The sequence below is a fragment of the Necator americanus genome, chromosome II (genome assembly GCF_031761385.1).
Source record: "Necator americanus strain Aroian chromosome II, whole genome shotgun sequence".
Classification (NCBI taxonomy): Eukaryota; Metazoa; Nematoda; class Chromadorea; order Rhabditida; family Ancylostomatidae; genus Necator; species Necator americanus.
In genome coordinates this window covers 35,842,370-35,866,386 of record NC_087372.1, presented here as the reverse complement: position 1 = coordinate 35,866,386, position 24,017 = coordinate 35,842,370, and the positions used below count along the sequence as shown (strand labels likewise).

General features: G+C 39.2%; 4 protein-coding genes across 8 annotated transcripts; 2 read left to right on the top strand and 2 right to left on the bottom strand.

The window, feature by feature from the left end:
* Positions 1 to 499: 499 nt before the first annotated feature.
* Positions 500 to 9,239, bottom strand: RB195_020512 (uncharacterized protein; the record flags this gene model as incomplete). Of its 4 annotated transcripts, none has more annotated exons than XM_064188844.1 (10): positions 500 to 592; positions 704 to 823; positions 1,342 to 1,480; positions 1,551 to 1,702; positions 1,991 to 2,111; positions 2,215 to 2,357; positions 2,441 to 2,518; positions 3,567 to 3,654; positions 4,028 to 4,232; positions 4,321 to 4,429. In XM_064188844.1, 10 exons carry the CDS (start codon positions 4,427 to 4,429, stop codon positions 500 to 502), a joined length of 1,248 nt encoding a protein of 415 aa, XP_064044726.1. The 4 variants fall into 4 exon arrangements, with proteins under 4 accessions (XP_064044726.1, XP_013299026.2, XP_064044725.1 ...); XM_064188845.1 differs by lacking the exons at positions 500 to 592; positions 704 to 823; positions 1,342 to 1,480; ... (3 more) ...; positions 2,441 to 2,518; positions 3,567 to 3,654 and adding exons at positions 5,913 to 6,056; positions 6,203 to 6,318; positions 7,119 to 7,140; ... (3 more) ...; positions 8,833 to 8,897; positions 9,065 to 9,239 and having other exon boundaries at positions 4,206 to 4,232; positions 4,321 to 4,443; XM_013443572.2 differs by lacking the exon at positions 4,321 to 4,429 and having other exon boundaries at positions 4,028 to 4,194.
* Positions 9,240 to 12,644: 3,405 nt separating this feature from the next.
* Positions 12,645 to 16,403, top strand: RB195_020511 (uncharacterized protein; the record flags this gene model as incomplete). Its single annotated transcript, XM_064188843.1, has 11 exons — positions 12,645 to 12,706; positions 12,764 to 12,911; positions 13,493 to 13,636; positions 13,772 to 13,847; positions 13,925 to 14,035; positions 14,205 to 14,343; positions 14,418 to 14,514; positions 15,790 to 15,888; positions 15,946 to 15,996; positions 16,091 to 16,171; positions 16,251 to 16,403. The coding sequence occupies 11 exons, from the start codon at positions 12,645 to 12,647 to the stop codon at positions 16,401 to 16,403; spliced, it is 1,161 nt and encodes a 386-aa protein (XP_064044724.1).
* Positions 16,404 to 17,900: 1,497 nt separating this feature from the next.
* RB195_020510 (uncharacterized protein) lies at positions 17,901 to 20,730 on the top strand (the record flags this gene model as incomplete). 2 transcript variants are annotated; one of them, XM_064188842.1, is made up of 5 exons in its annotated part: positions 17,901 to 17,916; positions 18,406 to 18,481; positions 18,625 to 18,713; positions 18,770 to 18,864; positions 19,824 to 19,946. In XM_064188842.1, the coding sequence occupies 5 exons, from the start codon at positions 17,901 to 17,903 to the stop codon at positions 19,944 to 19,946; spliced, it is 399 nt and encodes a 132-aa protein (XP_064044723.1). The 2 variants fall into 2 exon arrangements, with proteins under 2 accessions (XP_064044723.1, XP_064044722.1); XM_064188841.1 differs by lacking the exons at positions 17,901 to 17,916; positions 19,824 to 19,946 and adding an exon at positions 20,614 to 20,730 and having other exon boundaries at positions 18,390 to 18,481.
* Positions 20,731 to 21,597: 867 nt separating this feature from the next.
* Positions 21,598 to 23,026, bottom strand: RB195_020509 (uncharacterized protein; the record flags this gene model as incomplete). The annotated part of the gene is made up of 3 exons (XM_064188840.1): positions 21,598 to 21,678; positions 22,641 to 22,784; positions 22,982 to 23,026. The coding sequence occupies 3 exons, from the start codon at positions 23,024 to 23,026 to the stop codon at positions 21,598 to 21,600; spliced, it is 270 nt and encodes an 89-aa protein (XP_064044721.1).
* Positions 23,027 to 24,017: the final 991 nt, after the last annotated feature.

Genomic DNA, 24,017 nt, shown 5'->3' with positions numbered 1-24,017 from the left:
CCTAGAAAATAGCAGATGTAGCTGACAGAGTATTTCAGAAACTCGCACAGCATTGTCATAAAAAAAACCCAATTAGTAAATTTCACTCAAGAGTTTGAACAAAGAAATCGAACGAATTTCGACAGCTTTCTCTGGACGTTCTGCATTTTTTCGGGAACATCATTTCATACAATGAAGCCAACACACTTAACAACACTTATTATTCACCACAGGGTTCACTAACACAACTCACAGTAAGGTTGAAGAACAACATATCACTTCGTATTTCTCTTTAAATACCACTTTGGTTCCCAGAAAAAAATGAAAGAGAACAGACGAAGAGAACATATAGATGTTAGACTACTCAGACATATAAATACTAACAGCTACAAGCGATCGTTCATAACATTTTGAACGAAGTTAAGCTCAACCAGAAACCGTTGCCAGGCAGAAAACAAGCAACAAACGAGAAAAAAGAGGATAAAAATAGAAGATTTCAGAAAGAACAGGCAAAAATGTCTCAATATCTACCCAGCGCACGCTTAAATAACAGGGACCACATAAGAAACGGGGGACGTCTTTGCAATCGAGGGTTGTACAAATCATATTTTACCTGAAAAAAAAATCAAGATATGTGAACAAAGTCAATCAAATCCATTCAATACATTTTAAAATTTTACATGAAAATGGGATGTGAAAAGTGAAAGAAACTATGGAAACAAACCTTCTTGACGTTTTTAATTAGATAATTCACCATAGAAGAAGAGGCAGCAAGAGCAGGGCATAACGCGCGAGGTACGGAGGCGTATACTTTTTTTGAAGCAAGTAGATGTGAGGATGCTACCTAAACTGAGGATGATACAGCATAGCACATTTGAGTTCTGGATACTTTTGAGCAAATTTGGAAGGAAACACATGTTCTCTACAAATTTCCAAATTATCAGTAACTTCTGCTTTTCCATGTTTTCTTTCTCACATGCTTTGTAATGTTGCTTCCAGTCATGCTCGATGTCCCTTGATTTCGTCTCAATCTTTTTTTTAACCTCCTGGTATAAATGGGTGTTACTGAATTGGCTGCAAATGTCGTTCAATTGATTCTGAGCGTCTTAAAGTAATCATGCTACGCAAATACGTGACTTATTTTCAATTTGTAGCTTGCTGTTCTCTCTGGTAAACATCAGCACCAACATGACTAAAAAAATACGGGTGAAAATCATGAGATATTTTCAAATCGGTACGAAGTTGAGAGAATAGGACAAAATCATTGAATCAGTTGTTCAAACCCAATACAAGGGCCTTTCGTTACGCTCGAATATAGAGATTTAGAAAAAAATCCGTAACAAAACAGAAAATCGAACGAACCTGAACCAAATCTTTTACCAAAGCAACAACTGCTTCAGGATTTTTTCTATTGTACACTTTGTCTAGCGTAAGACTGTGCAGTGTAAGGAGATCAGTTGGCAGTAATACCACTCCTCGAGCCATTAGTGGCAGAGAGGATCTAAACATAGTTTTGCGACATGCATAGGAGACAGTATTCATATTCTCACGAACTTTTATTAGCACCTCACCTTATAAGGTTCATGATACTGTACGCCGCTCCTAATTCGTTCGCTGCGTAGACTACTTCCTCTGGAGGTGTTAAAACAGCACATTCTCTTGCAAGAGATTCCGCTTGTAGCCGTACAAGTGCACCAGTAGTAGTTTTTCCATAAGCTGATAACTGAAAGAACTGTACGCTGACATGATTCCAGATCCTGCCAAAAACAAAAAAGGAAAAAACCAAACGAGATGTTAAACATGCGATGAATAAATGCAAAATATATTATTTAGGCTGTGGTACAAGAGATGAACCGTGTGCAAACACTCTGAACTTTACAACGATAATTTGATGACATAAAGTCTTTTTCTGAATATTAAAGAATGAATGAATACTATTATTGTCATGATACAAAATAGCTAAGAAAAATTAATACGAAACATGGAAAAAAGAAAACGTATGTTAACCCACATCCTCAACAGTTTTGAAGGGTTTATCGCCAATTGACTGTTGTCTCGATGTCACTAGAGAATCGAGAAGAGGCAAAGACGCTTTGGGTGCAAATGCGCACAATGCAATTGCCACCGGCTGTCTGAAAAGAGAAAACCTATGCCCGAAAGCCACTGGACTGGGAACTTTTTAAAGCGGAATCAGAAACCACTAATATCATGAAAAAACCACAAAAAAACGGATACCTCGGAACTGGCATTGTAGAATCTCCGTAGATGGATTTGAGGGCATCACGCCAGAATTGTAGTCTATACATACCTGTAGTATCAGCACTACGCGGGCTAATTTTCTCACGTACCATTGCTAACTCAACATTGAACGCAAGTAACTGCAAAATTTCAAATAACAAGAGAACTTCATCGCCTAATTTGATTAAAGGAAAAATCATGCTGCACAAACCAATGAACTTACCGCTAATATTTCAGGTCTGTTACCTTTAGGCATGGTGAGAACTGCCTGGTAGTTGTCTTGATCGCGAGTTCGTACCAACTATAAGAAGAAAAATGAGCTTCTTGGACCTTTGTAGTACAGAACAAAGGGATCAATCTCTGTTAGAAGCACCAATATCAAGACTTATTTGATCACAGCAAAGAAGTTTTGGGCAGAAATACTACAACAATGCACTGAGAAGAGCACCTTGAAGACAAAGCCTACGAAAAAGAAGCCTCCCAAGATTTAAAAGGATTTTGACGGTTAGCTAAGGTAGGACAAAAAGATAGGAAAACGTGTGACAACCTTGGCGGTTACATAAATATGGAATAAATGTGTTTATTTGAGGGAAGAAGGTCGCAGCACTACTCTTCACTGTTTTCAATCGCAGTCGAACTCATTGTGTCAGCCTGACACATTCGTCTTAGGGGGAAGCACACACTCGCCATGGAAGCACACAGTGGTAATCATCTCCCCCGATGGATTGGACGATAATTGATGGGACCTTAGGATTTCTTCCTCGTATTTGATAGTTTTTATCTCTTTAGGAGCACAGCGGTTCAGTTCGAGTGAGGACCCCTTCTACCACCGTTCATTGTTGCAGTGGTCGATGGTCCGATCTCGATTCCAACCGCTATCTCTGCCGAGCCGCTTCGAACGCAGCTGCTCACGCACATGCACCGAGCTTCATGCCGTTTTGAACCTACTATAGCTGTTTTAGCAACGACACCACCACTATATCAACTCTTGTCCCATAAATCGGTGGAGGTGGAAAGCATTGCAAACTCAATCGAGAACGTAACGTCTCCAGTCGACACAATGCCTTCGCCACCAGTTGTGGCATACACGACAGCGCACTTTCAAGTGAACACATCAAAACAAGGCGACATGATGTTATTGTGCGGTAAACTAGTTCTTTGTTTGTTGTGCATTTCTGGATGAAATTTATCCATGTTGAGTGAATAGCAGCAGCAGACATCGTTAACTGACAGTAAGTTTATCAAATCGCCAAGGGCGTATAAAAATATAGTTGCAGACGAACGAAAACTAATGGAAAAGCTGCGAACCAGACAAGGAACGATTTTTAATAAATTAAGGAGTACGTCACCTCTAAACAATGGTCGAAAGCATCCTTCGCTTGTTCTTTTGTGATTTCCAGCACTCTCGGTGGCCTCGATGGTTTTATCTTAGGCTCCCTAAAATATGACAAGAATTCGCTCCCAGAATCATTAATGGACAAACATTGATACTAAAGACATGACAAAAGAACCTCAAAAAACGAAGTTAATGGAGAGTAGTACAAGTTCACAGCGTCAGACACTTTATTTTTCCCTACAGCGGAAAAGGGAAGGAAACAATCCAAAACTGAGGCTTTTATGATAAGAAATATAACGCTTAGCAGCTACAAATTAATAAAGTCCTTTTTGGGAAAATATTTTGCGATTGAAAAGAACATTGCACACCGTAAAAATGTTTGGGGAAACAAAAGTATCTATCCTTCAGGCAATTGTCTATCAATTTTTTTTTCATATGAAATAAGAAACAGAAGAATCTGTAAAAAAAAATTACCTTGCGCCAGGTAAATGTGTAAAATCTGGTTGAGACGAAGAAGAGGGCGGAGAATTAGGAACTGATGAAGAAGTTGTAAAGGTTTGATTTGAATGAGGTGATATAGAAGAATGTTGATGGTGAGCAACTGGACAAATTTTGAACACATTACTAGTAAATGTGCTCATATGTGCTGTGCTCAATCTTCGCGGGAAGTTGAGGCGGCCTGAAAGTTTTTCTTTAGTACAGAAAATCCACAAGCGCTATCAAATGAGCGAATATGCCAAGCAATCCTCTACTGTGAAACTCTGTACCTGTGCCACTTCCTCTGTACGCTGACGAACTACTGCATGCGCCGGCGACATAGCTTTGCCACGATGTTCGAATGTGATGAAAGACATGCAGCTCGCAGCCTCGTCCCATGACCGATTACGATTCTAAAGTGTGTACGACCATAAATAACAATCTCATGCTCTTTCATTATGAGAAAAAGAAAATCTGTTGATTCAGTTGAACAGAAGAATGTGAAACATTCACCAAACCGTAAGTATTATGAACAATTAAAAAAAGAAATCTCAGTGCACTTTTGCAAAATGAATACTGACGATGGATAAAACATGATAAGGTACTGGGTGTTAACTAGTTCGCGCCAGCTATTTCCCCAGAACAAAAACCTACGAAAATAAACAACAGACAGTAGCAATATATAACACTGCAGAATTTTCCTCGAACATGATCAGAATGAAGTACTAAGTAAATATTATGTAAGAGCCCAATATCGCAATATTGCGAGAATAGCTGCATATAACTCAAAAATTCCCTTGCAAGAGAGAGAGAACAAAAATTTTAATACTACAAAAATGACGATGAGAAATTAAGAACGATTTAGTTCTGATAATGCTGGAATTCCTGGAATCCCGAACGTTCCAGAAATCAAATATGTGGAATAGCTGCCGGAAGCGTGTCTAAAATGACGGGGGTTCAAGATCTAGTTCTCGTGTTTTTTAAATGTCAGCGAATCGATGTATCAACCGTGGAGCGCTCAGCCACGAAGAACATGAGACGGCTCCTCCCCGATAGCAAAATAACTGGATTGATTTCAAAAGCTTAGCTGCTCTCTAACACAGACCATAGCAAGCAAAGTCAAAAACAACGTCATGATCAGCATAGTCACAGAAATGATAAAGGAAAAGCTAATGATAGAAAAAAATCGATCGTTCACGACAACTCGACGGATGTAATTGAAAACATGTGTTAACACTAGTCACAATTACAACACAGATTTATTTCTTTGAAATTACTCTGAAGTGAACTCGAAGAAATTCCTGCCACAGCTAATAGCAGAATTATAAACAGCTACAAGGTCTTCCCACTGATACGTTGGAAACCCGATATCTAGTTCAGTGTCACTGAACAGCGATAATAACCATAAAAAAGTGAAATCAATACTGATGAAGTTCAGGAGTGTGTAAAAAAAAACTTCGCGGGCTAAATGCCGAAACCACTATGGACGTGACATCGAAGGTTTTTTTTTTCGAATTTATCTACATAAGGACGAGAGATAATAGGAAAGAACTTGGGCCTCCCTTATAAATGCAAAATCTGAAACTCAGCAGTGCAGAAATTACAAAGGTGGATTAGCAATAATCATCAAGAATGTCATTTCTGTGAGAGATAACGTTAGCAGACGTCAACTACGATATGATGTGTGCAAACTTTTCGGTTTTTTCCTCAAGTCGATCAGCACTACAACAGTGTCCTCAATGTTTTGCGTCATATAATCAAAAAGTGCGATGGAGGGATCTACGCTACAATCACTAGCGAAAGAATTTCGTTTGAGCTTGTAGGAATGAATCAGTAACAACTACACCAAGGTGAGAGGATTAAACTTGTTTTGGGCACTAACCGGATCACTTTTGATGTGCTGAAATGCTCCGGCGACGTGTGTAGCACCGTAGATCAAGGCGACAAGCGAAATGATCGTTTGAGCGAGTACGTCTGCGGGTAAAGAAACAAAAGGCTGCTCCGTTAAACGCAAGTAAGAGCGGTGCTGAAAAATCTAGGTTATTCAGTCAATATGGGAAAAAGGACAAAATTAAGCTAACAAGTCGCACTAACAGAAGACCAAACGAATTACACAGAAGTGAAATTTAAACTTCCGAAAAAAAAAACTCCAAAGAAACGTTAAGGTCATACCTGAGCGGCAGAATACGCGCAGTGAAGTAGACTGGCAAGCGATGCGAGTGTGATCACGTTGTAGAAGGTTTTAGACATGGCCACTCCACGGCGTCTAATAAAGCCGTGTAGCCTTCCTGAAAATAAATCTGCAATCATACACTCTGCTTAAAACAACATAAACTTGATATAGTTGCTTAACGGCATCACCCCACGAATCTGAGGTGGTACGGATTTCAGGTGGAGTATTCGTATACGGGATCGTAGATTATGGAGAGAAGGGTGATTCCGTCCATTTCTATCTGATTCCTGTAAAAAACGGCCTGGAAGATGCGGTGTGCTCCAATCGATAGAAAATAGTGCGCCAGAACGCTCGAAGCCGTATCTTCCGGGCCGTTTTCTACGGCAATTAGGAAGAAATGAACGAAATCACCTTTCTCTCAATAATTTATAATCCCATAAACTAATACTCCACCAGAAATCCGTACCACCACAGATTCGTGGAGTGATGCCTTTAAGCGGCTGCATTCGGAGCGGTCTAGTGAAGCGAGTGGTTGGGACTGAGATGAGACTCCCTCTAGCATCACTTATCGCTACAGTTCGAGGAAAATTAATGATGATTCCACTTTGATCCTTACATCTCGTCCCAACGAAATGAAATATCAAATTAACGTGAAAAAGTGGACTTCGAAAATAACAGCATCAGCATCGCTACAAAATTGAGCCTAAAGTTTCATTATGGGGAACACCACTTCTGTTCCAAAAATTGTGCACGAACATAATGGCGTATGCGACTTAGAAGCGATAAATTTTGTCAATTCTCATGATTTTCTAGAAGTGGATATTAAAGCAGAAAAAAAGCGAATGAATAAATGGTATCAAAGATCACAGGACTGTTCTCCACAAATATGGCAAGAAAGAAATCCTGTAATCTCACCGAGTAGCTTTTCACAATCGATCTCAGTCACAAATCACAATCCCAGCAAGCGTACATAAATAGGATTTCTGTAAGAAATTAAGCGAGCTGCCGACGTTAGCAGTAAGTTTAATGCAAGTGCTCTGAATAAAAACTCCCACCACCTTGCACGGTAACTACTGATGCAAAAAAAAATGTCAGTATCTCCTCCTGCGGTTGTGAGGAGAAAACGTAGTAATGTGAGGGCAAGTGATAGCGTGTTTCAGTGGGATAAACTGATTCAGTTTCGAATATACACAGAAAGGTAGTAAGAGACTGACTGGAGCCAACTTCTCAATCGCTTGTCAACAGGAACAACAGAAACGCTTCATTATCAATCAATGAACTAGAACAACTATTTGACAATAATAAAAAGAATGTAAAACCTCTCGCTATATACAAAAAGACTCATTTATATCCAAGCACTTGAGTTTCTCTCACTAAGCTATCCTAAACAATTACAGTTAGAATAAAAAATTCCGAAATCACCGCAGATGAATCCTGGAATGCGAAGAACGGCACAATTTGTAAAATTATTCCATCGCAGTTGGTGCGTAAAGTTCATCAGAGCAACTCATAAATAAAGAGTCCCACGAGGAAAACTGAGAACATTCAGAATGTCAAGAACGAAAGGCAGGTATTATTTGATCACAACACAATTTAAAACAACCGTCAATAAACGACAATTGAAAACCTAGTATCAACAATGTTACGAACTTCACTGTGGGTGGAGTTTGCACTAAACATTACACAACATTGCACTAACGACTATTAAATCTGTAATATCTGCACTGCGCATAGGTTATATGGAAAACGTTATGAAAAGTAAACACATACACACCGACTACGACGGACTCAAGACCAAATATGTAACGAGGATCAACACCTACACCGAGAAATAATTGGTGCAGTGGTGTTAAACGAGTAATTCAATTCTACCACTTGATTTACTTGTCCTCGCATTTTAATTCATGCACGAAAGCCGTCCTGGAAAGTTTCTCTCGTATCATCTTCATCTTCTCTTTCGGTAGTGCCGACAGATTTCGAATTCCAAAACGTTGTTCCAATCTTTCCACGATCCCCTTACCAGTATTGATCACCTGAAACGGAATAACAGAATTAATTAAAAATAGAAAATCTATCAGGAACCTTCCAAACATTTACAACTGCTTGTTTGTAGAGCCTGTTTTGTCAAAGAAGTTCGTCGGACAAAAAGTTACGATCATAATAAAAAGCAATAAAAATACTTATGCAGCCTTTGACGATAAGTGACTTACAGATTTCTTGAAACCCAGCAGCATCAGTTTTTCGTAAACTCCACTCATTCGTCCGCAATTAATTGCAATGTAGACACTACGTATAAGATCGGTCATTGGAACATTCAAGGAATCCTAAACGATCATCAATGAGCTGCAGAAGTGAGAAATAGTAGCAGAGCAAAGTGGAAATATCTTCCCATAGCTATATGTTGAAATGATGTCTAAACAAATGAAAGAAACAAATTACAAACCAAACTCGGACGGTATACACATCGCTCGTGCATCGCAAACAACTCGTTGTGCGAAACATTTCGTGTATATGTGGTCAACGTCCTTGTTCGACGATCGTAAACGCTCTCTTCGATTACCTGATCAACGATTTTGGCTGATAAAGAGTTAAAGAATGTAACAGATAAACTGATAAAGCATTAACATACTGGCACTGTCCTTATTTCCGTCATACGCGACAACCAGCGTGGAACCCTTTTAAGGATCGAGCTTCCTAAAGGTGCACAGCTATGAGGAGTGAAAGAAGCACAACAATCTTCCCTGAGAAGTTTCGAGCAAACTGACACTACCAGACATAAAGAAGAATATATGGGCAGAAAAAAAAACTTTGACTTGTCTTTTCAAAATGAAGGAGCGAAAAGGTAGAAAAGGCTTCCTTACCGTGCTTCACGATGAGCTTCTTTGTTACAATTGTATTTTCCGTTACTTTTCGCTCCAACACATCTTCAGAGACGATGTGTTTGGCGAATGAATTAGGATATCGGTCCCAAAACACGGACACAACCTCATCGAATGAATACGGGAAAAGGCCCGTAGGGGCGGACCAGAGCCGCATACCTGAAGTGCTCTTGTCTGGATCTAATATGCGTAGAGATTAGTAGATATCTGTTTGATACAAACCACGTTCATGATTATTCATAGCAAACATCGAGTGGGAGACTAATGCAGTAGGACAAAATTTAGTGTAAAGCGTTGCAGCACGAGGCGAACACTCAATAAATAAGATGCTCTCAGGAGCGTTCAATCGATCACGCACAAGGAAACACGTAAGTTAAATCCAAACTTTGCCGATCTTCCTAATAAGAATGTACGTTATATGCCGTGCACATCAAAGGAGAGAACAGAAATCAAACTTCCTTCTTTGTAAATGAAAAAAAAAAAAACCATCGGGAACTAGAAAAGGTTGAAAAAAGTAGTTCTTGTAAGAAGCCATTGATAGTTCTCATAAACAAAATTTCTGAAGACTTTCGAAGAAAGTTGGATATAAGAAATGAAGCGCTGAAAGTTTGGAAGACCTTCATTTATTCGTGGACTATACGTCTACAAAAAAAAAATACAAACTTGTAGAGTTAACGAGAATTTTGGAATCATAGAAGGATTTTCTCCTTACAGGTTGTCCTAGAGTGTAATTACCGTTAGATTATGTCAGTAGTGGTTAAGTCGCAATTCTTAATATGGTTGGGAAACCTTCATATCGTACGGTATGTATGCTGTCTATGAAGCTTATATTCATACGATGCCTCACACAGATAACGGTAACAATTGCAGATAACGTCCAACTAACTAACAACAAGGTCCTTAAATTTTCGAAAATCGTTAAAAATCGATTGTAGCTATGTTCCGTGATGAAAAAGCAACGTGTTTTCGATAGGCAGCAAACTCTGCCTGGGGAATGTGGAAATCGATCGAACTGCAGAAAACAACAAATAGCAACAAAAAAAAAGGTCTTCGGCTATTTACTTAAGAATTGTGACAAAATTAAGCAAAATGAAATACTTTCACAGGTTACCATGTAGATTTCACAAATCTGAAAACAGAAATTTTTCGCTCTCAATGCGAAATGCGAGTTTACCCTCTGATACTACATCTCTACCTTAGATCTATGCAACGATAATAACTGAACACTGGCTACATGGGCACAGAGTAAAGTAAGAAATTAACAAAAACAAACCGCAGCAGGCAAATGCCAAGACATAATGTATTCATTCTAACGCTGACGTGAAGGCGGTGTATGAATGCAAGTCACGAGATGCCGATCGAACTATGTACTAACCATGAAAACATCTTTTCAAGAGCACGTACGCATAAAAATAGCTATTAAGCGGGTCCCACCCATGAAACAGGTGTGTCGATTAGCAGCAAAACAAAAACTTCAGGTTATAAGTTATAAGAAGTTATAAGTTCAAGGTTCGTAGGTCTTTCACGATATTTTGACCAAACAAAAACGTACATAGATGAATACTAAAAAGTTCAAAAATGCAAAATGAGTTGTATATTCCAAGAAATCGCAAGTGTGGTGACGATATTCAGAAAAAAAAGACAGTGTGTTTTACTACGGGCATATATCTTTGCAGTCAACACCCAAAATAAATTAGGAACGGAGAAACAGTAAAAAAAAAGAAATGAGCCTACAAAACTGTAACATCAGTCGCCTCAGACTTCTAGACTTCTCTATAAAGAAAACACCAAATTTCTGAACTACTAAGTAAGCAAGTAATCAAACGTCAAGTGAGTAAATATATTTTACTTATTTCTACAGTTCCTTCTTCGATGAAGAACAGATAATGATGAGAAGATGAGAAGCTAAGGGTAAAAAAAATGCATCAAATGGAAGCTGAAGTTCTGTAGTTCACGAAAAAAAAAAGAAATGGTATTGATGAGTTAATTTTGGGGAGAAATGTAGTTGAGGGAGAGAGGGGAAGTGGGTGGGAAACACTCAGTTGCCTCTTTATTTCTCGATGCTCTAACTTGCTTTTCTCTCATAGTAACCTTAGTTTGCATTTTATAGATCCTCTAAGATAAATGACTAAGTTTTAAGGCCGCGACTGATTTAATTATCTTCTTTGAAAAATAAGCTCCTCAACTACATTTTATCCCTGATTTTGATATCTCAGTATCTTTCACGAATAAGCACGTGAACGACGCAATGAATGAAAGATGCAGAAAATATAAAAATTTAACTACTCAAACAAGAAAAGAGCGAACTTAGGTTACGAACGCTCCAGAGCAACAAAACTAATCACTTGTTCCAGGATCAAATCTGATCAGTGCAACTGTCAAATGATGAAAGGAAGATGGATCCCAAGCTAAAGTTTTTGACTTCTAGCAATTCCCAAGAATTCTTGAATATTTGGCTTCTTTATCACATTATTTCCAACTTTTCAAGAGTATGAAAGAGTAGTGTGACAGAAGGCACCCGTAAGGCCCAAGCAGAACCCATTCCCTTAAGAGGCCAATGCAGTAAAAGTCTCTGATTTTTACTGTTGAATTTCCAGTTATTGTTAAGGTCCATCATGAAAGACAAGCCTAAAGAAGTTGAGAAAGGAATTTTCGCAGAACACGTAATCACTCCGCTAGTGTTTTTTTTTTCCTAAAACTTTTTCTTAAACTTTTTCCTAAAAGTACATCCTCGTAGGGGAAAAAACATTGCAGGCTTAGTATCGAGAGAAGAACACTGACAGAGATGAAGCAATCCTACTTCACTACAATAATGCATTCATAATATCACCGCTTCTTTACAGAGTTCGCGGAGGTCCCATCAAAGAAAACAAGAAATGGATGTGATACGGTAGTTCCTAAGGTTCAGCACAGAAAGTGCTACCTCTAGCTCTGATAGATTACAACTAAATTTACCTCAAAAACATGAACAACAGTTCCCCCGTCGAACGATGACGTACGAACGATGAAGCAGTAAACAATTAAAGGACGCAGTACTATTCGGTCGTACGCTCCAACGACACTTCTTGATCTTTCGCACGCGGCATCGCACCCGAATTCGCACGCGGCATCGCACCCGAATTCGCACGCGACATATTCGCGATGCAATGCATTTTGAGGGGGATAGAGGTGGGGGCGGTTGCAGCTGTACCATGGCGAAGTTCCTTTCTCCGCGAAGGTGTGCAGGGATTAATGCGTATTCTCGAGCGGTTACCGTAAATCACTCCTTGGGTCTTTGAAGTACCAGTGGATCTAGGTGCCAGCTACGTTTGGTTGCTTTGACCGTAAAATTTGCGGGTTTTCAGTGGAAGACCAAAAAGCAGCGATGTGTGCACTTAAGTAACAAGTTTTTTTTTTGCGAATACAGCTGTCACCGCTTATTTTTGCTGGTTCGTTTTACTTCGGGGAGTTATGAATGTACTAAAGCGTGATTTCAAGGATGTGTGCTCGCTTCCTCTCATTTTTTTGTTGCCATAAATGCAGTGTCTTTTTATAACCACTAGAAAAACTCCACACAGAGGTCATGAGCGGCGCTGAAGCAAAGCAAGTGAGGCAGGAGATTGACGAGCTTCTGACATCAGGGAGGTGAGAGCTACTATAAGTTAGAACATTTGAGATTTCCTGCAATATCAAAGCTTCTAGGCTGGAACGTCTGGAGACGGTCTCAGCGCACATTTTTCAAATGTTCGGTCAACAATGGAAAGAGGTGACGGATCACAATGTATTCGTACACGTGTTTCATGATTCGCTTGACGATGTAAATAAAATTCTGGCTCGAGATCGTTTTAAGGTAGGGCTTTAGTACTGCTTGAAGGAACTTTGGTTCATATAAAAATGATCAGCACTCACATATGATAATCCACACAACACAGCCCACTTGAGTTTTGCAGGATGCAGTAAGAAGACATATCGAGGTCGTGATAAGGCTTCTGTTTGTAGTTGATAGTCCTGGTAAATAATACTTCTACCTGCTTATCACTGCGGTAAACAGAAATCTTTGAGGTTGAGGGTAACGAAGATGAGATTTCCGTATTCCGTGAAAATTGATCCACTCAAAGAGTTGATGTGTGAAATTCAAATTCATTCTCAGCTTTAAAAAGCTTGAAATATAATCAGTAGGTTCGAAAACTGTCAACATGGGCAAATGTTAGTATATATAATTTCGTTGCCGTGAATTCATGAAAGGATCTGTGTTTGCCATTGCACATTGCCATTTCCACAAACGCTGAGCATTTAAAAGTCTGGAATTAATTCAAAATTACTTAAACAACTAATTCCACACTTTTAAATGTGAAAGTGTGAAATTAGTGCGCAAGCCACATACAAACATTTTTTTCCCAAAATTTCCCAGATCAAATTTCCCCATTTCAGATGGTTTTCAACTTTGTTCCTCTTTCTGCTAGTTTCACTTTCACTAGCATGAGCAAAAAGTTTGTTCGCCTTAGTCTCAATAAATTCGATCGGACGGCACCTGCTTATGGTTTTGGATTTTCAAATCCACACGAAAAAGAATTGGTATGTGTTCTTAACATGTTTTCATTGTATTTGAAATCCGTTCCTATCCATTTCACTCATCATCGAAAATAGATAACTATTGAGAATAGTTTTTTGTTGTTGTCCGTTCAATTTTTACTTCACATTTGGTTTCAGTTTTGTACTCAATTAGATCGTATCCGTAATTACGCAAAGTCCACTTTAACTCCGACGCTTCGCATGACCTCTTTGGGTTTGTCTTGCTAATTCTTCAACTGTTTTCTTTTCTTTTTTGCCGACGATGGAACACGTGTTTCTTTCTCATTTCAGAGATGGAGAATCTCAGCATCCGATCACCGTCCACCACTCCGCCTCGACCAGCTCTCCCACATATGTACATTGATGCCCATCGTCGAGATTACCATGGACCACCTATGCCAGGTTCAGTTTTCGCCCAGTTTTTAATAATCGTGTGAAAATAACTATTCTGGACATTTGTCGAGCTCTTCTTAATGGTTTATTTCTTCTCACCCCTGGATTTTGACAGCTCCACGCGCTTAGCAATTAGTAATTCCATTTTCTTTCTGCTTCCCGATCTACATTCTTCTAGCTTACAACCAGCCACCGCCACTTCCACCACCATTCGAATGTGCGCCACCATCATACAAACACCAGCCGCCTGTGTGGGAAAGTTACTCTCAACCTCCATTTTATTGCCAGCCTCCTCCAGCTCCACCATTTATGAACAGGTACAGTATTTTGACCAAAACATGTCTACAAAACTGTCTTCCGCGTTCAATCAAATCCATCCCTCATATTTCAGCTTTGAAATTCCCTACCAAAATGACGTGTCGAACGATTACTCATTTCGAGAAGATTCTTTGCCTTTCCCTGAATACGACCCTCCTGACCTTTCGAAGGTATTTTTGTTTAATCGAAAAAATTACCTCCGCAATGATGTTGGCGGTGAAGTTCTACATCATTTTCGAAATTTTAACAAAAATGGAATCTCCCAGAGATATTGCACGGAATGATATATGTTAGGCATCACAAAAAGGTCTAGACCTATTTGTAATGTAAGACAAAGTTTGCTTTTCTCGGAATTTATTACTACCAAAAAGAGCACCAATCTCTTGTATGTATCACAGTGTCGAGTTGCTTGATGAAAGTGGATTTCTTGAAGTTAAGAGTGATCAAAGAACCCCATATAGAAATCTCTTGTAACTTAATACATATTTCTAAATTCGGCCTATGGTGAGAATTCATGATTTACTCAAATCTGGAGCATGAAAGTGCGTAGTGCGTATACTACTTTTAAAATGAAATTTCTCGAGTAGATGGATCTCCTGGACTGTGCTTAAGGACGGTATCCAAGTACTGGAAAATCAGAGAAGGTTCCAGAAACTTTTATAGAATTAAAAAAACGTAAGAGTCGTACATTATACACGATATTTATATTTGCGATATTCTACATTTCAAAACGAACTGTCGAAACACTGTGTGCTTTGCCGTATTGCCAGAGGGAATGTCAATCTATTTTGGTTGCGACGTGAGACGACAGTGCATTAACTAGGAGTATATGGTTTTCCGAACACTGCGTCATTTGTCAACTTTTAATTCTCAACTTTTTCTTACCTATCAGTTCTTCCTGTTCCCAGGAATCTCTTCAAAAATTCAGCCCAAACGAATTGGATCCCTGTCCCTTTTTGTGTAACTCTGCATTGATACCTTTCTCCTAGGGTGGGTTTTGAGTTTTTTTTCATGACTTTTATTGTAACAAACGATGACGTCAGGCCATGACGACATGCAACTCAGTGCAGTTGCGTCTGCTGCTGCGGTCGAAAACGGTGCGGCAACTGGAGATAGCAGTTGGAATCGAGGTGTGACCGTAACATGTAGCTAGGAATACTGCTAGCAAAGGTCTTCACTCGATACTAACCGCTGCGTTCCACCGCACCGCTTCATGCGCAACCATAAATACAACTGCACCGTCTTTGATGTCTTTTTGACTTTATTATAGCATATAAGGCATACTAAGAACGTACATATTGCGGCTGCGGCAGATTTTGATCACTGAGAATATTATACACGATATTGGAAATGAATCACGACTGCGAGCAGAAGCTGTAGCTGATCATTTAAGATACAAGCTTTTTTACTACTTTGCTATTTCTTTCCGTACTTCGTTCTTCAAGGTGCCCCTTCCCGGACTTCCTGCTATATCGTTACCACGCGGACCCACTTCTGATTGTCCTTTCACCAAAAGCCCTGATTCCCCAGATCGTCCTACATCGGTATTAGTTTCATATTCCCACTTCTTCAGGGTGAAATGTGAAGTATTTCTGTTTCAGGTCTGTTCTAGAAAAACACTTCGTGAAGCGGCTACTTCACCGCAAGACAAAGTGATTTTCTACAGTAATAGTTTACCTTGTGTTTATAACACACGTAAATAATAAAGAGGAAATTCAATGCACAATTAGGTGTTTTGATTTCAAGGTTGCCCTCGCTGAACGTCGTGTGCGGGCGTTGATGGACTCGATCCAGCCAGTTGGAAGCTTCTGGGATAGCCCATTGGATGTAATAGATTTCATCTGTTTAGAACTCAGCTGAACACGGTGTTTCTTTCCATCTTCTTCGCATCACACGATTTTTTGAGGTATCCAATGACAATCGCAACTTAATGATGTCCTCCAGAGCTTCCAATCGATCGGAGAATCCGGCTGGTGTCATTGGATCTCCGGTGAAAGGCAAAGGTGGCATATGCGTATCACGCAATCAGGTTTCGAACACAACTTGGCAGTGGCAGTGATTTGGCTTTCCTGGTAAAATTCTCTAAATTAAATAGGTCTGTATCCACGCGTTCCACATCTTTACTGTGATAACAATTTCATCACTTCCTGTCACGTTACTTCGGTCAGCTTAGGGAATTCCGTCACCTTTTTTTTTTTAATAAGTGGCCCAGTTTAGGTACTTCAGTTCTTTTGTTGTTTCATATACGACCTTGTACGATATTTGTATGAAGAAAAAAAATGTTTGAGGATTATATCATTTAGCATGAAATAGAGAAAAAAACCCGTAATATAAATTAGAGGATTGTGTTACGGGGGTTAAAGAAGATTTCATTCCAAAATGTGTGCATGATCAGGAAGATGAGAATAAGAGTTTCATTCAACTGTAGCTGGAGAAATTGTCTTTGTTAGTCGTTTTATTTGTATTTTACCGTACGCCTGTTCTAAAGGACAACTTTAATAAGTTAGAGTGAAGATACCGGTGGAACTCTGAGTTTATCAAGTCAAATTTATCCCTCAGCACTATGATAGTTATTGATTGTTCCGTTTTTCGACCAATCGGGTTCTCTGTGTTTTGACATCGGACCATAGTCTATTCCATAGAATTCCTTCCGTTTTACTTCATGTTTTAAAAGAAATGTCTTGTGTTTTACTGTTACTTCGAGTTAAATGATAACTGCTGTTTGGAATTTTCGTGATTATATTTTGAATTTATCCAAGATTTGGGTTCTTGTTAATAATTGATCTTACACGTCTTTCTTGTAAATGTTTTCGTGAGTTTACGCCCTGTTACTCTGTTTGTCTGGACTATAAAGTGTTGAGTTTTCTACGTATTCATGTTACATTTTGCATGTAGTAATCAAACAATAAGCTAACTCTTGCTTCAAAAGTGATTCGACTTCCGAGTTTTTGATGCGATTTCTAGTCGGATGGAAAAATGTGGAAATACGGGTTGCAAATGCAACCAAACAAATGAGAGCTATACTCTAAGACATCCTCTGCTCTTAATGGGCCACCATTAAGAGTAGAGGATGCCTACATTAAGAGTAGAGAATGGATGCCTGAAGAAGAGAATTTTTATAACGAAGAAAGAAAGTGCAACGGAAAACGAAGTGATCACTCGGACGTGTTTGCTGCTGTCGCGCGCGTTGTCGCAAAGCGATGTCTCGAGACGGAGAAGTCCGCATTGTTTGCGAAGTTCTTCTATTCTCATTTTAATAATGAGTCACTCTTGAGGAAATCATTTTCTTCTTCTGTTTTAATCCTTGTAGAAATGATATGTTGCAGAGTTCGTCTCTTGGGAACTTTTTCATAAGAACTTTGAGGTTTCTGTTAAATACGTATGAAACCTCTTTGTTTTCCTATTGAAGACGATTTTTTTCTGTTCTGAACGATGTTCGATGGTTCTTAGTCCATTTCTTTTTATGGTTATCTCCGTTGTATGTAATACTCCATACTTAATTTGTCATGATCGCAGAGAAGTGCGTTTTCTCGTCTCAAACGTGAATTTCCTAAAGATGGGAGGAGTACGAGGTATTTTTATGCATTTGCTTTATTCAATTGTTTTTCCATTAGTGCTAATGAGAGTATGTAGCGTTTGAACTGTGACAGTCTTAGGATTAGTCGGTGTTGATTCGGAGGAGACGGATTTTTGACGTTGAGAAATGTTCGGGCTCCTTTCTGTCAGTGTCTTTGCAATGCAAAAATAAAGTAAACGTTATAATTTATACTGAAATGATTTGGATCCGATAGTGAATCTGTATTGCTATCATCCAGTAGTGATCTTCAGTAGATCTTTTCTGGAAGCAATGCCTCTGTCTACAGCACTGCCCATCATCAACAACGATGCCGCAGTAGCAGCTCAGCATAAGCTATTTGTACTAGCACTTTATTTTTTGAGTTTTGAAATGAAGCAAACAGTGTCAGCATTGCGTTGTTGAGTTATCCTTTGTCTATGATATCAAAGTACTGAGTAAACAAACGGTAGCAGTTGCAACCTCATTCCAATGCATATCATTGCAGCGGTGGCAGCCCTAGCTTTCGCTGGAGTTCTCGGATTGACTTTACTTGTCCTCGGATGTGCACTTCCTATGTTTGGGTATGTTTCTTCTTTCTTTCTTTCTTTTTACTTGTTATGCTTTTATGTTAAGCTTTTATGATTTTTATCCCGGTCTTTTATGTGCTGTTCACATAACAAATATGAGCAGTAGTTTGTTAGCTTTCCGTTTACTTTGATTACAGAAATTGGTCCCCCATGTTTGTCATTGCTTTCTATATATTCTGCCCAGTTCCGCTTATGATAGCAAGGCGTTTTCAAGAGGATATGACTGGTGACATAACAACTTTATTTCCTTCGCTTTGGCATTCTGTATTGCCCCATATTAAGGAACGAATGCATGTGTTGAATTGGCGTTGTTCATCACTACGGCAATCGTTGTGTCAGCGTTTGCCCTTCCTACTGTTCTTGCTCATGCTGGCACGGTATGTCAAACTTGTTATGATCTCTTAGATTCCGAAGTGGTTATCATTTAATTTGTTGTAACTGAACACATAAACAAATGTGGCTGAAAGTTAGAATGTATCAATAGTCGCAAACATTAGATACTGTCTTGTAATGGTTTGCCATGATCAGTTACATCTTTGTTATGAAGATTCCTCTCTCCATCAGGAAGAATAGAATCTAGGAGAAATTTTTGAACGGTTTCACTCTTTTGTTACTGCTCAGTGGGAACTTCCAAGAATTAATGGAAAAACGGGAAATTTCACATCGATTCCCTTCGTAGTTACATCTCTCCACTTCATCTTTATTTCACTTTTACTTATTTTATTTTTCTAAAGATCTCTAAGAGAAGAGTATTCGTTCATCTCGCTAAAAATTTGTTTATTCATTACCTTCTTTTTATCCTCGTGATATCCATTCTTTCTTGTATGTGTGCGACAGAGAATGTCTTCAAGTTGCATGCGTACGTGGGCTTTGTACACAGTGCTTGGAATAAAACTGCTTCTAAAAACATACTGCAAAAGTAAGTTTATAACTGACACAGTGTTGTCTCCTTCTAGACGGTTCTTGCCATTTCAGCTTAACTTGAAAATTCTATTTAAGTCAAAGACTGAAACTGCTAATGCACTACAAAGATACCGTTGAAGTGTATTCTCAAATTTTGATGAGCTCCTTAACACTCACAACCTTTTAGACCCTAGATTAGGCTTGCGTGTTTTGAGATGAAATCTATCATCTTACTAATTTATTGCACTTTCAAGCCTCAGCTTGTGCACCTTTGATATCTGTCTTACTAAGGATGAAAATGCTTGAAAATTGCCATTTTATTGTAAGTAAATACCGTCGTCGTTAATTATGAACATCATTTGCGGTGGATTCCTTGCATTTGTACATAGCCTAATGCACTGTTTCAGTAACGGATGTGTTTGTCGTGTTGTAGATCAAGTTCATGGCGATGATGTTGGTGAACACCGGATCTGTTGTGATGTTCCTCACGATTATGGCGTATTTCTATTTACATCGCGACGAGGACTCAGGCAGCTGGAGTCAATCATTATTCTAAACGTGTGCGTATTGTTGTGCAAACTGTGATGGAACTCATAGAATTTCGACAATTTAGTGTAGGTTGACATTTTATTGAAAAGTAGATTTTTCGTTGTTTCGTGCAGTGGACACCGTTGTTAAATGCTTGTTCCAAATCAAAACCAAAGGTTACGCTGTTGCACGATTCCCCAGCGTGTAATTAAGTTTGCTGGTTTATTTGCGTGGTTTGATTGTAGTTCTATTTCGGATTCCTGCATTCGATTTGATTCGGATGACTCCTTGCTTGCGATGCATGATCGTTTAATTCCTTGGTAATAGTTCTTGTTTTTGAAGTTAAACGTTGACTGAGACCCAGCAAATTGTGTCACTGTGTTCGACACTTCAATAATTTATCGGTCGTGAGGAAAACCTCAATTTCTGGGAACTGTTCCTGCTAGTTTCCAATTATTCTGCTGTTGAAGAGAAAAGAAAAGATTGTGGATAAGAATGTAAGAAGCAGAAATGGAAATTTGTTCGAACTACTTACTATTTGAAGAGAAAACGTACTGCAGTTAGTTGAACTGATGGAAACTTTTAGCACAACAACCTTTTGTATCGAATTCATGTTTGATATCCTGAAACTCGAAAAGATTGAGAGCAGTCCTTTCGCACTCCACTCAGCACTTCCCAAGGTGTTGCACTTTCAGATTGCCGGGTCATCAGTGGTATTAATATATATGGCAAATGTTGTAAGTTTCGGTGCAGTTCTTGCATATTTCAAATTGTTCAATGGCGAAGATATGAACGAACTATCGCTGTGGTGATATGTGGTAGTTACTGCATCTTTCTTCTACAGTTTCACTCAATCGCTCTGATTTTCTTTGCTTAAAATTTGGTGTTGGATCAGCTGTCAATATTGGTATGCTGTCCTCCTCGGTTTACTTCTTATCATAGCAACTCTTCTCATTTTGATTCAATTCCGTTGTGCATGATGAATGCATTGTGTCCTTTGTACATTTATATTTAATATGAAGAATTTCCATTACTTGTTTTTCGTGTTTGTACGAAGAAGATGAGTGCAAACTCTACAAAGGGTAATGTTTTTTGTTTCCCTGCGAGTAGCTCCTGGCCCTCTACTATCATTTATTGCAATTGCGATATTCCTTTGTATTTTCGCTGATCCAGCTTCCTGCTTGTAAATCCTACCCTCGAGGAATAATGCGCTAAACGTGTTGAACAATACAGCCGGGCATAGCAGTTATAATGCAATGAACCACGAGACTATAAACCCAAGATCGACTGCACCTCATCGTATAGCAGAAGGCCATCAGATATAGTTGGATCTAACTTGTAATATTTCGCATAGGAACTATTTCTGACACCTAGAGCCATCTTAGGGTGATGATGCACAGTTATTTACAATTAGTTAGTTGTTTACAATTTTCAAATATTCAACCAAAAATCTGAAATCTGTCGGACAAAAACACTTCATATTGCATAACAACATACCAAAGGTGAAGAATAGAACAAAGACATCAAGCCGAGCGTAAAAGTATATATAAAGTGGAATTTTCAGAAAATGGAGGCATTTTAGTAGTTGACATGATTAAACAAATCTCCGTAGACATAGATTTCTAACAGATTTATCGGATTCGAGTGATAACTGCGTAGGTTTGGATACTTCTTGGAGGCTAATAATCGTAAGATGGTGGTGGCGGCACCACGTGGTTAGTAGACGCTACAAGTTGATATGGCGGAGCGGTCACATTCACCTGGAATTGCATTTGTGAAATATTAATGAAAAACAGTTCGATTTTGCTCACACTACAGATTTGTTGAAGAATTCCATTCCTTAAGTGTCGTGTTCGAAAAGTGTTGCTTAGTGGATTCTTTTTTTACTTTGCCATCTAACTAGTTCGTAACTCACTTATTTCACTCTCCAGTCCCTAACAACTTTGCGATTATCCGGGAGAGTTGTGTGAGTGTACCATCATAAGGAAAATATATATCATAAGGAATTATAAGGAAAAAAATCATAAGGCGAGTCGTAAGGAAAAAAATCGAGTAGTAGGCATGATCCGGGAGATAAAAAAACCACAGTTTACGGAATCAAGAGTCAATTTCAACGTGGCTTCCTCTTATAGATGCGACAGTCGGAACCAGTGTTCCGACCCCCTACAGTTTCGGACGGTTCGCGAAAGAATCCCATTCACTTGTGGAAAGTAGGTGAAGGGATCCTCATCACTTGAGCTGAGCTGCACCCCATGAACTATTCCCCTTTACCCTGACAAGGTTCCGGCTCCTCCCTATCGCACCTATTGACCCAGTGTTTCTACAATATTCACACTGGAAATTCATATCCAACTGAATTCTCTTGCTCTCCTTATCGTTGATTTTACTCCACATGCTCCAGTTTTTAAGAAAACTTTCGACTGTTTCAGCTTAAAGGCATCACCCCACAAATCTTGGGTGGTACAGGTTTCAGGCGGGTAATGAAGAAAACCCATTCGCATGTATCGCAGGCGGGGCGCAAACGTTGCGCATTGCAACGGAAGCCGTCATAAGAAACAGCATTCCAGGGTCGTCCGCTTACATAGATACAGGGAGAAATGGACGGAATCACCCTCTTCCCCACAATCTATAACCCCGTATAGGCATTACCCCGCTGAAATCCGTACCACTCCACATTCGTGGGATGATTCCTTTAAAGCAGAGGTTAAAATATAAAACTCACATGTGTGACGTGTACGGTTCGGATATCTTCCGAGCAAACCAAGCACATTGCATGGATCATCCCAGGAATAATACCGCAAGCAGTAAGGAGCACATTAATGCACAGGTCCGATGAACATCCAGAGTGACACATAACGGCAATCGGCTGAAAGGAGTTATGTTGACAAAGCGGACGTTACCATGAATCGACGACACATTCATGCACATGTCTATCTCAGTTAGTCTCTATATTAAAGGTCTGATATTATGCTAAGGAACAACAGGAGAGTGTGGTACTATAGGATAAATTCGCCATTTAATCTATGGTATTCAGATCATTAAAATTGAAAAAAAAAACCGTACTGGAAAGAGAATTGCACACAAAAACTCGCAGCAGCGACGACACATCTTGGCGCTGTATCACCTTCTTTCCCTTTGAAACCTATAAAATATTGTTGAAATTTTATCACGAACGTTCTTGTCATGGGAGCTGACACTGGATTGACAGTCACAGTTTAGAGCGCAAGAGAATTATTGGTATCTCTAGAACACCTACTGATCTATAGATTGCGATGTAAAGAGGCTAAGTTGGGGAAATCCGTATACGATGTCATTTCAAGTTACTAACATATATTCAAGTCAACCGTAGGTAGACCTAAACTTCAAAAACGAGGACAATCACAGGTTTATCATCCTATGTCGACGTATTACCTCAACAGTAAGATCAGAAAAGAATGTGCTGTCAAAAGACACCTACTTGCAAAAATATTACTTATATTACATATTTATTTATCTATCTAGTACTAGTTCCAGTGTACACATACACCTGTCCAAGCTACAAACTACTTCCGCCAATACCAGGCAGAATGACATGATCAGTGAGGAAATGGAGGAAAGGAAACCGACGAGTCATAAAGCACTGAGAAATGGAAAGCATAATCGCATCGAAATCCGCGATCAATTGAGTCATCCATTCAAATCAATGACGCAAAACTATAATAGATCGTTATGGGACCATACGTGAAATCGCTAGGGGACCACTATTGTGAAGTAAAAGTAGTAGTTGAGCTTAATTGTGCCGGGCAATGTAGAACAGGATCCCTGGGAATAGCAAAATGTGTAGTTAAAGAAAAGCGCGAGGATATTTGCATCAGCCACCGTAGAAGAAGGGAAAAATCGCTTGGCGAAGAATTGTGTGAAGTACCTGGACTCAACTACAGTCTCTTCTCTCATTTTTCTCCTCGTCGACTTAATGATATTCTTAGTGTTCTTCTTCTTTCTTTTTTTTTGCTGCTTGCTGCTTTTATAGTGAAACTAGCGACTATTTCTCGCCGGCGATATTTGTCTATGGGAACGTGTGTATTAACACTCTAGAACGAACAAAAATCCTCTCACCTCC